This window comes from Ostrea edulis, chromosome 4, assembly GCF_947568905.1.
Source record: "Ostrea edulis chromosome 4, xbOstEdul1.1, whole genome shotgun sequence".
Classification (NCBI taxonomy): domain Eukaryota; kingdom Metazoa; phylum Mollusca; class Bivalvia; order Ostreida; family Ostreidae; genus Ostrea; species Ostrea edulis.
Window position 1 is genome coordinate 14,675,394 of NC_079167.1, and position 12,853 is coordinate 14,688,246.

At 37.5% G+C, this 12,853-nt stretch overlaps 1 protein-coding gene across 1 annotated transcript; it reads right to left on the minus strand.

Moving 5' to 3' along the window:
- Positions 1 to 464: 464 nt before the first annotated feature.
- On the minus strand, positions 465 to 10,465 carry LOC125670735 (uncharacterized). Its single transcript, XM_048906087.2, has 3 exons — positions 8,945 to 10,465; positions 1,575 to 4,444; positions 465 to 1,047 (listed from the first exon to the last, which is right to left on the minus strand). The coding sequence occupies exons 2-3, from the start codon at positions 4,435 to 4,437 to the stop codon at positions 788 to 790; spliced, it is 3,123 nt and encodes a 1,040-aa protein (XP_048762044.2). The 5' UTR covers positions 4,438 to 4,444; positions 8,945 to 10,465; the 3' UTR covers positions 465 to 787.
- Positions 10,466 to 12,853: the final 2,388 nt, after the last annotated feature.

The window sequence follows — 12,853 nt, forward strand, 5'->3', positions numbered from 1 at the left end:
CATCCATGAATTCTGATGACCATTGGGCAAAGAGTTCTCCAGTTATTGATTGAACAACTGCTAGATAACCCCAGGACTTTTGACTTTTTCATCCGAAAACTCAAGATGTTATCTGCTAATCATGCCCAATCTGTTATGAAATGTATTAGCAATAGCTTTAAGGATTCTTCAATTATTGCTTGGATATTGATAGCTATATGCATTCCAAAGGGCCACATGACCTTTGGGACCTGAAAATATATAGGGGTCATCTACTAATCAGGACTAACTTGAGTACATAGTTTGATGATCCTTGAATAAAGCCCCCCCCCCCCCCCCCCCCCCCCCCCCCCCGAACCTCTAATTATGGGGGCATAAAAATGAAGGGTATAAACAGATACACAAGTGCAATTTACAATGTAATACTTTTTTAACCTTTAAAGAGTATATTCTCCAACCTACAATTTTTGCATACTTCAGCTGAATTCTTTTATCATCAGTAAATGTAGGTTGTATACTTTAATAAAATGACTTCATGAAAACTTCTGCATAACCTTCAACTGAAGGGTAAAACGATTACAGTCAAAATGCAGGTTACACATAACTTTTACTTCAAGGAGTCACAACAGATTCTGGCAATTGACCAATGCAAACAAAATCTCCTCTTGGGATACACTAAAAGTGATTGAAAAAAAATATATATAAATTCTGGTACATGTACAAATCTCTCTTCTTTTCCTTCATACATACCACATATCAAACTTCATCTGAATGACATATTACCATACTCTACTTCTGCGTAGATTCATTACTGCTCTTCATACAAATATTGGTAGACATGAACATAATGATCACTCCCAGTAATGAAGAGCTGTTTGGCGGCTCCACAAACAACAGACCAAGGCTTAGTGATGGTGGGGGCAGTGTTCCACTCCTGCAGCAGTTCACCATCAGTGTTCAGCAGTAGCAGACGATCGTGCGTGTAGTCCAAGGCAAATATGTCCCCAACATTGTTGAAGCAGGCACCGCCTGGATACCACTGGTTACCATGGTCACCGTTAAACATTCCTGAAATGTAAATTCAGTAACATCACACATGATTAGAGAATTCAAAATCCATAGATAGTAAACAAAATAGTGAATGGACATTTGTCCACTCAAAAGTTTTGTATAAAAGGATATTTCACTTTCAAATCATGGGCTCTATCAGGCATGCAGTTGTACCATATTTCATGAAAACATGACTTGATCACACATTAGTTTACAAAACTAATTTTCTTGTTCTGATACACGTGAATAAGTTTTTGATGTATAGTATCATTGATATAAACATGTATTTGCAGAAGACATGCATACACCTTTTGTTTTCCAGTAGTGCAAAATATCTGCCCAAATTAATATAAGCAGAACAAATGGAATTTGCTATGTTGCATGTCAATATAACATTCATGGAAATTTTGTAAATATGTTTGCTTGTTTACCGGTATGAGTAATTTTTCCGATTTATTCCCCAATTTTTACTAAACCATCTGGGTACATGTACCACCACATTTACAATGTATGACATTTAAGTCAGGATACCACAGTATACATACCTGTAACCTTTCCTTCCTGGTCTCCAACAACCACAGCCTTCAGGTCCCAGTCCGTCATCACAAGGCTCTTTCCATTGCCATTGGACTTGACAGAGAAGATGTTAGACATCCTCTGCTGGTTAGGGAGCTGGAAGGAGATCTGACACTTCTTGGTGAAATTCTGCTTGTCCTTGTCCACATGGTAAATCCTTAGGTGGTCCCCACAAGCTACAGCAAAATGACTTTGGGGATACCAAGATAGGGGATGGGGGATCGTGTCATTCTGAAAGTTGATAACTTTCTCAAATTCATCATTCTGGTCCTTAATGATAATTGTGTGACCAGTAGTCCAGACAAAAGTTCCACACACAAAGATGACACTGGTTGGATTGATGGCATCAAAAGATTTTAGGAAGTTACCATCAATGGAGAACATCTTTATCTTGTGATTCATGCTATCAGAAACAACCACTTTATCGTGCTGAATAGGATGCACTGATGTCAAGAAGGGAACATCTTTATCATCAGCACATTTTGTGTCCAGCCTCCATTTTGGAGTGATGGAAACAGATGAATTAGCAGGTTTAGTCTTTGTAGCTTTGGCTTTCTTGGACTTGGCCTCTTCAGGGGCAGATTTGGGTTTTGCTTTAGCATTTTCCTTAGAATCTTTGTTTTGAGTCTTCGAAGGATGACTTGCTTGCTTTGTAATTTTGACTTTCTTTGAAATGTCTGTAAGTGCATTCAGACTGGCAGAATTCATCATGTATCCTACACCGGGAAAGATGCCGGTTGTTGGATACTTGAGTGGATTGTGTGAGGAAGGATTAAGACATGCTTCCGACATTTCTATGTATCCTGGATATTGTCCAGACAAAGTTGAACCATAAGCTTCTGTATCAAAGAAATCTGAGTTGTACATCCCAGAGATCCCTCCACCTGGTATCTGATTACAAGGTGAAATGTTTTCCATGGAAGATGCAGTGTTCTTCTTCTTTCGTCCACGTTTCTTTTTTGGAGAAATGGTCTTAGGCTTTGCCCCCATATCCTCATAGTTTTCAGAATTAGCAGTACTTCCACTCTCACTCTGTGTGGACAGAGATATCCCTGTATCCATCATACCCTCTCTCTTATGAAGAAGACCCTCTTCTTTCAAAGGCATATTGTACACTTCTTCAGAACGCAAGAACCATTCTGGGTGGCCTGCCTTTACACATAACTCTCTGTCATTATAAATTTCCTTTACTGTTCCAACACATGGCATGTCTTTTGTCCAGTCATAACACTTGCTGTAATTAGTTACTTTGAAGAGGGACTTTAATTTACAATCATTCTGTAGTAAGGGATCTAATTCAACTGAAGGTTTTTCATACCAAGAAATTGGTTCTGGCATGAGAATCATGTTCAAGACATGAACAAGTCTTCTACAAAACATCTTCTCAAGAGCCATAAATTCCTCACAGTTACTCAGGGCACAGAATTGACTGCAGATGGTTTTGGCTTCTTTCAGATGGTAGAGCAGTTCATGAGCTGAACTTTGCCTTTTTTTATACTGTCCTTTAAGGCTTTTGAACTTCACTTGTACAGACGCAACAGCCTCTTTCTCCTGTTTTTGTATATCCTGTATTACTTTTTCAACTGTTGATTTGATTTTTTCAATCTCAACTTCTTCAGCCAGATCTGCAGCAGCCATTCCCATTTCGAAGTCTTCCATTTGTATTCTTTGAATTTGATCATCAACCCCTTTCAGCATCAGATCAAGGTTCATCTTCTGCTTTTCATATGCTTCTTGAACTGAAATACATGGGTGGTTCTGGTGATCCAGAAGAATGCAATCAGTGCACACATTCATCTCACAACCTTTACAGAAATACTTGAGGTCTTCATTTGAATGCCTACTACACTTGGAATTTTCGGTCTGTCTTCTGTTCTGTATTTCCAGTTCCTCTATAGAGGATCCATCCAAGGATATTACCTTATGATTAAGTGTAAACTTGGTAAATTTGTGCACATTCCAGCAATCTTGGCAAAGATAGTCCTTGCATTCAAGACAGAAACCTGTTGCGTCAGATTTCTTTTTCATTAACCTGCAAACCTCACACTGTTTAGTTCCTGTGCTCTGCTTCTCAGCAAGGGCTGCCAGAACTTTACTTCTCGAAAGTGCACCGATATCACCTCCAGGAATGTCAGTTTCAGTGAAGCAAGTGGGGCACCTCACTTTCTGTTCCTCCACTGTCAAACAGTTTGAGCAAACTGCATGTAGACATCCCAGACAACATGGATCAGAGAGAAGACTTTCACAGATGGGACAAATAAAATCTGTGTACATTGTGCTGGCTCTCATTTGTTTAAGTTTCAGACTATGACCATCAGGAGATTGGGCAACCATCTTTGTTTTCATACTGAGTCCATCCTCTTTCTCATCTGATATCTTATTAGCAAAATGATCCTTTGACTCCGGTTTATTAAATTGAACCTCAGGGAGCTTATCCTGTAAATTTTCCAAAGCAGCCTGGCAAACATCAACCACATCATTACTCATATCAATTTGAATTTCAGGAAAATTTTCATTTTCCAGAACAGGTTTGCTGGATATGCCTAACTCATCTGAAGAATCAATATTAATTTCAGAGCATTGCCCATTTGCTTGACGATCTTCTACATGTCTGGAATGCGACTCACTGGCAGCAAGAACTGCCGTCTGCCTCCCATCAGTGTCCAATGGTAAACTGCTGGGCGAGTCCTCTGACATGTCACCATTACCTGGCCGATCCCTCATGGGTTCTGAGAGGGGAATGCTGGGAACAGTGATGGAGTCATGGGAGGATTGTAAAGTCCCATTGCTTGTTTGAAATTCCACTGTGCCATCTTCAGTATCAGACATCATGGAATAACTACCAAAGAAAGGGCAGAATTTGTAAACTAAGTTATTAATACAAGCAATGCTCATTGCTGTATTTTTTTCTTCTTCCTTTCCACATTGAAGTGCAAAAAGAGTGTTATCAATTTTTACACATTTTAATTTTCTTGTAAAAATTCAAGTCAAAACCCAATTTCTAGTAAGAAAGTTTAAATCATGCATTACCAAGGCATACATTTCATTTGTTGACATCTGGAAGAATACTTATAGGTTATAGACTTTGTATGAGACAAGAGGCCCAGGGGCCTTATAGGTCACCTGAGTATCATGTAACAACCTTCCAATGTTTGAATTAGGTTTGTGTTTAAATATAAGAATTTTACTTTTGGATGGAAGAAACATTGAATAGCTATGTGGTCAGCCCCGCCTTTGCACCAGAACCCCTGACCCAGGGGCCATAAATTTCAGTTTTGAAAGAAGCATCCTTGATCATCATTATCATACTATTAGTTTGTCTACTTAATACCCAGCAGCAGAGGAGAAGATTTTCAAAGAAATAAAATGCATTTTCACTATATGATCAATAAGGCCCCACCCTAATACCAGAACCCCTGACCCAGGGGCCATGAATTTCACAATTTTAAAAGAGGCATCCTTGCTCATCATAACCATGCTATTGGTTTGTCTACTTAATACCCAAGGACAGAGAAGAAGATTTTCAAAGAAATAATGCATTTTCACTATATGACTTATAGAGCCCCACCCTAGCACCAGAACCCCTGATCCAGGGGCCATGAATTTCACAATTTTTAACAAGAGGTACTGTGAGCAATGCTCATTAAGAATACCCCCCGCTTACCCCAATCTCCCAAAGGGTGTTGGTAATAGGTATAAACTACCTCTTTTCTGAGTGTTGCTACTTCGATGTCCAGTGCGCATGACCTTTGACCTTTTGACCCCAAAATCGATAGGGAACATCTTCATCCCATGGGTAGTCCATATGTATGATATAGTGACTGTAGGTGGAAAGGATAACGCTTTAGAGCCCGGAAACCATATTGCTACTTCAATGTCCAGTGCGCGTGAGCTTTGACCTTTTGACCCCAAAATCGATAGGGAACATCTTCATCCCATGGGTAGTCCATATATATGATATGGTGACGGTAGGTGGAAAGAATGCTTTAGAGCCCGGAAACCATTGTGTCTACAGACGGACGGACAACCCGATTCCAGTATACCCCCCCACAACTTGTTGCGGGGGGTATAAAGAGGCATCCTTGCTCATCATTACCATGCTATTAGTTTGTCTACTTAATACCCAGAGACAGAGAAGATTTTCAGGGGCCATGAATTTCACAATTTTGGTAGAGGGCTCAATGCTCATCATAATTATGCCCACAGTTTGGCTTCTTGATGTCCAGGAGTAAAGAAGAAGATTTTTTAAAATTACACTCATTTTGATGGTTTTTGCCCCACCACTCAGGCCCCAGGGGGGCAGGGACCACGAATTTCAAAATTTTTGTTCCCCTCCACCCACAGATGCTATATGCCAAAATTGGTTGAAATTGGTTTAGGGGTTTCAGAGAAGAAGCTGAAAATGTTCAAATGTTAACGCACGACGACGGACAAAAACAGATAGCAATAGGTCACCTGAATGAATTCAGGTGACCTAAAAATATGACAACTGAGTTTTTTGGCGCGTAGACGGACCGAGCTTGCGAGGTCCGTCCACGACAAAAAATGAGGTCGTCATATTTTCTCATACAAAGTCTATAACCTTTTTATTAATACTTTCAATTTCATTTAGAAACTAACAATAATTTTATTTTTAACAATTTCTTTATTGGTTTAACTGAGTAAACGATGAAAAACACGAAAAATTTGAAAATTAACGGCGTACTAACGGCTTGTGTATTGATTGTGATGTAATGTTTGCGGGCCGGAATGTTTCCGGGCATATATAATCACACGATATATGCCCGCAAACTTTTAAAGGAAAAGAAGAGATGAAATTGAAAGTATGTAATAAATCTTAATACTAGAGATCATGATTTTGTAGATTCCTTCATATGCCAATAAAAATGACAATTTTTACACCAAATACTTAAAAAAGAATAAGACCGTTTTAATAAGATCATTGTAGTCCAATTATATCTTTAAATAGAAAAACAATTTGCAGTCAATATATGTGCCAATACACTGCTTGTGAAATTGAGAATAAACACAATGTTTAATCCTCTGATGCAGAATTAAGCATTTTGTTTTTCTTGTAAAAAGTGATATATTCTTATTCCTAGTCTAGAAGAAGAGAGAAATATTGGTTCAATATTTTGCTGTTGCAGTTATCCATATTCTTGATCCAATTTAAAAATGTACACTTGTGAGGGTTGTGCAACACTGCAGTCCACAACACACAAATTAAACTATTTCTTTTATTATGTACATTCAAAATGGAGATTTATTTATGTTAATTATAATAAACATATATATCTACCTAAAGCACCCAAATTTTGAATTTTAAGGACCCTTTTATACATGAATTAGAACAAAATATATTTGAGAGTTTATATATATAAAAAAAAGTCACCTTTTGTATTTTTATCATAGCGTATACAAGCCTCCTTTATTTAGTCTGTAATATTTCTATAAATCAGAAAATTATGCCACTAAAGCAGCAAACTTTATGTAATGAATTAATAGTTAAGACATTAAAAAGAATAGCAAGTAACTCATAAACATTAAAAACCACTTCATAGCACTACATGTATCTAGGATATAGACAAATCATATTTCATCTTTCACTTGGAAAATTTCAGTCTAAGCACTCCCCAGTATTTTTCCAATTTCACAAGAATATATGCCTAGATTTTATTGTATTGATATTTAGCATATCTTTCAGTAAAACAATTATTTTCTGATTTAGCTTACATTCAATGTTTCCTTAAGTGCAAAAAGGTTAATTTCCAGGCAGTCTGGGTTATTATCAAATCTTAGAGCTCTTAATAACCATTGGACCATAACATATTTACAGAAACAAGTGCCTGTGAGACAAATGTATAAAAATCAAATTTATTTCTTCTATTTACATTCTACTTTCATTTCTGTCTGAATTCCCAGCTGTTGAAATAGACATATACTATATTTACCTGATTGTTCACAACTGCAACACATTCATGAGGCCATCAACACAAATTTTAGAGATATCAAAAGACAAATTCATTGGAATGTAATTATTCCATTTAGTTTATCACATATACTACTTCTGGTCTGCATATTAATCAATGTAGTATCGTCAGTTTTCAAGCATGATGTCTGACTGATTAAATCGTTCACTAAACCTGCTGAAAAAAGGAAAAACCCTGACAATGGAAATAACAAATGGGATTAGAGACAGGCATTATATGAAAAAGAAGAGCAGCCCAAGCATACTTTACAGTAAAACCTTGTAGCGGTCAGCCGGGTTCGATCGGCGGTGACCAGATAGCTCAGTTAATAGAGCATGTGAGTAGAGATTCAGGGGGCCCGGGTTCGAATCCCGGTCTGGTCCGTTGCATTTTCTTCCTTCCTGTTACAAACTGCATGCATGGAGAAAGGGCCGGACTAGCTTGGCTGATTTTTGAAATGGAATAATTATGAATATATCTAACAAGAAAGATGTTAATATAGTATGCAATTTGAAGCAATTATGAAATTCATTTTATAGTGTTGGCTTTTGGTGGGTCCTACTATAGTTGGTAAAAGTTCTTAAGAACTCTGAGATCTTGTGAGGCTGGTTATCTATTACTTATTTATGCAATTCCATTTGACACGAACTGCTGATGATTCAGAAAAAGGGTTCTTACAAATGCTTGTTATAAATGCACTTTTTGAATTAAGGGTCAATAATCTTGGAACTAAACACATGCAAACTTGTGTTTCACAACTATAGGCCTAGCTATAATCATGTTGCAGTAAATTTGTTAATGCTATAGCAATGAGCTGCAGCTGACCATGCCTTTCTTTCTAATTTAAATTCTAGGCAACTAACACTACATATTCTTGTTACTCCCCGAGTGTGTATGTTTTTATCTGATTGATGTTCTCGGCTTGTGTTATGACCTTTAACATCCCAAAAATTTTATTGAAAATTAAAGCTTTTTAAAAGTTTAGTTTGGTGTGTATATAGTTTATTTATAGGAATATACAAGTCAAATAACAAATTAAGGCATAGATGCAAATCTATACAGCTACATTTTTTAATCGGTAAATAAATATAAATGGATTATAATTAATGATTTGTGTCGGATCCTGGTTGACGTACAGAACTTGTATAGACCGACTAAAAGTTTCGTTGTATTCAATCATTCGACTAGATTTGTTTTGCATTTGTCGTAAATGCAATATATTGAACAGCTGATTTTAAATGCACAAACCCGTGAATGATTGGTGTCAATACTCATTGTCTTTGTCAAAATGTTTCAAGGAGCAAACTTTAAAACAGGGCACAATTTAAAATTTATCATAACTATCCTGCAATTATTTGCACAAAAATTACCAGTTTGTAAACGTTGAACGGCGCCCTGACTGCACCGACCAAAACGAGTCATAACCTGGAAATCAAAGTGAAAGTACACATCGATTATGAAAGTTTTTCCACCGCAATTTATGAAAAACCACAAAAACAGCGTCGCGCCCGCCGTTTCAAGCTTCTTGAGTGAAAATGTGAATTGCATTGAATTCCTTACAAAATGCCATAACCAAACTTCTTCAGGGACAACTACAAACTGTTTTCTTAAATGTGTCTTTCCTTTAGTTTTTCCGGAATTATTAAAAAAAAAATATATAAAAAAAATAGAAAAGTGAAATTACCTATGAAGTCGTTTTGATGATGTCGATACGTTTTTGGACTTAACCCCCCCCCCCCCACCCCTATGAATATAATTTGTTCATAGGTAGACAATTTTCATTATTATTGATATTTAAATTTAACGTTGAGTGCCTGTGTCCTCCCCCCTCTTATTCTGGACAAGCTCATGTGATCTTCAAGGGTGGAGTAAGGAATTTTTACAAATGCATCACAGGTTAATTCTAACCAGTCTGATTAAAACAAGACGAGAGGACATAGAAAAAAAAAAGGGGGGGGGGAGCGAGATTGAAGGTCTGGTTTAGACAGACTGAATTTAAACATGGGCCACAATTACACTTACTTGAGTCACTTCGGCCATGCTATTGTGATGTTAAAAGACTTTAATTCTGCAATCTCTATTGCCATGAAAAATTTTGGCCCCATATATTGTGTCGATCCCCAACTCAACTCCAAAGGGTCATATGGCAAATGCTCCAAAAAGTTAGAGCCTCGGTTAACGTCCCTTATATACATGTACCTCATCACCAAGTCAAAAGTAGATTGCTGTGAAATTAACCTCTATCATACTGGAGTAGGTCATGACATAATTCTATGATACAAGGTCAAAAATCATGGTGTGTTATATAAGGTCTTGCCATAAGGAATCTATACACACTGCCAAAAGACAACTTCCCTACCTTCATTAGTTCAATTAGGATATATTGCCTACATTGGATTTCCTAAAAGTAGGTCAAACTCCAAGGTCAAAGTCACAAGGTTAAAAACTTTAGTACCAAAAGAAAAGACTACCTACAAGGAATGCACATATTATGAAATATGCAAGCCGGGCTATATCACTACAAATCACCATGTTCTATGAGCAAGGTTCAAGTTTCAGACATTAATGCAGACATGAAAAAAAGAATATTCCCCTCCCTCAACATTTAACTATAGTCAAGGGAGCACAAGAAAACTTTAATCCACATAACTTAGGAACATTTGTGTTTTGAATTGATTTAGTTTTGCCCTGCTAACTTAAAAAATAAATTGTTTTGATTAATCAGTATAATATTGTAGCAGTAAGGGCCATACGGTCAGTGGATATCGGCCTGGGTAGATCAGTAGAGTTGGCCTGGGTAAATCAGTATAGTTATAGTGCACCTGACTAGTAATGCAGGGGTCCCGGGTTCGATTCCTGGTCCAGCCACAGATTTTCTCCTCTCTCCTTTATATGCTACATTTGGTGCCCTTGACCACCCCTGCACTGCAGGTTGTCCTGCCAGGGGTGGAAAAGAAACTGGGATTTGTGTGTCTTCGAGGGCGAAGACAAATTAAGGAGAGGGAATGTGATTACGCCGGTTTCGAGATACGTCCAAGTTTTTTCCCTTTGAGAACTCTCATACATAGTAAGGCATGAAAGAATTTGTTTACACGCGGGAGTGGGACAGATATTCATCACAGCGTAAGTGCATGTTCTCAGTAAGTTTCTCATACGCTGTTTGATAACCCGAATTCGACTGATACACAAACTAAGTAAGTGATAAGTATTTAGGGAGTAATTAAACACATAGAATTCTTATCCTATCATGTTATTTCGTTGGTCATAAGTACCATATAATCCAAGATATTTCTTGCAAATATGACATTGTTTGTATGTTTCCACTTCGGTAAAACATTTCTTTCGATAGTATTTCCCACATTTACATATTTAAAGAGAAGCCGCTTTTAATACATTTCATTGTCTTTCTCGTTGGTTGTATATCCACTCTGTCCCACTTAGGCATTCAAAGTTCCACTAAATGCACCTCCTATGCAGAAGAGTTCGTATCTCGAAACTGGCGTATTAGGGCTATACGGACTGTGGATATCGGCCTGGATAGATCAGTGGTTAGAGCACCTGACTTCGATTCCTGGTCCAGCCAAAAGATTTTCTCCTCTCTCCTTTATAAACTACAATATATTCCCATAATAAACTATGATCTTCTATTGTGGCACCCCACTCTACAACCTTTTAATCTGCACTACCTGAAGAGTCTTGCAAATAAATACGAGTATTAATAGTCCTGCTGTTATTGAGAAAATATTTCCTACATATCATATATCCATCAATAATCTGTGTTTTGATACTGTAAAATCCGCTGAGTGTGATCCGACTTTACGGATAACCACTGTGGTGATCTGAATCCATATCATGTCTCTCTGAAACTGATGATGTCACAATGCATCAACGCAACGTTTTTTTTGGAAAATATTGACTACGTGTCACCAACAAAACTGCATGCATATACCAAAAATTATTTTACTCTATGTGTGTGTTTTTGATCATTTGGAATACATTCATTATCTTATAAATGCCGCCGTGGTCTAGAGGTAGAGCATTCACCCCACATGTGGAAGGTCAGGGTTCGAATCTCGGCCACGACAGACCTAAGTTGTTAAAACAGGTAGTGACACTTCCATCGCCTAACGCTCAGCATTAGGTGTGAATGTCACGGGTCCTCAGAAATGACCTTAAAAACCATATGTCCCATGTCACAGTAGGTGTAGCATGCTAAAGAACCCTCACTGCTCAATGGCCATAAGCACCGAGCATAGGCCAGAAGCCCTTCACCGGTATTGGTGACTTCTCCATATGAGTGAAAAATTCTTGTGAGGGATGTTAAATATGATACAATCAATTCATAAACATGGATTTAACGTTTATCTTATTATAAACATTTAACACTTTTATTCAGTTTGTGAGTAAAATGTCCAGAGTTTACACATCAATAAATTCTTCAAAAAGAATATTTAATGCTATAAGTCTCAATATACCTGGCGAATTGCCAATACGAAGCTAAAGTGACCAGGGTTAAAATGTAAATATATGTTAAAAGAGTATTTTATAGAATTTGAATAGTTTCATTGTAGTTGATATCTGTATTAATATAGGGAGGTGACCATTCTACATTGATCCGGTGCCTTTTAATGGGATTCGAAACTGTGACTGTGAGATGTAGGAGAGTTTGACTTGTAGATGGGTACTTCGACTTTCACTTTAAACAGCAAGTTGAAAACAGCATGATACATCTTTGATGCAAAATATCTCGAAAAGGAATCAAGGACCCTATTGCAAATTTGGCCTTGTTGGAAATGTTAGGATTTTTGCTAAAAGTTGAAACCTGTCATTATACTGTGAATTTTGGGGGGGGGGGGGGGGGGGGGGAATCACGAGGGTTTGAAAATGGGTCGATTATCATCATTTTTGGTGACATTTTACTCTCAGGATGACAGGTGCTTGAGTGTATTTCAACCCATTACCAGGCTAGCAGCAGGTGTCATCATGGATCTTCAAAATCTTTCATATGTGTACTTTCAAGATGCATATACATTATGTGAAAAAATTGGTTGCCATGGTAACAAAATATGAAATTTAAAAAATGGCCTCATGGAGGCGAATTTTCCAAAATTTTCTGGTAGTTTGAGACTATAGTAACTTTACAAAACAAGAGGCCCATGGGCCACATCGCTCACCTGAGTCACCTTGGTCCATATCAGAAGATTTTCCATATCTATTTGCATGTAAAACCGTAGTCCCTATTATGGCCCCAAACCTTCCCCTGGAGGCCATGGTTTTTG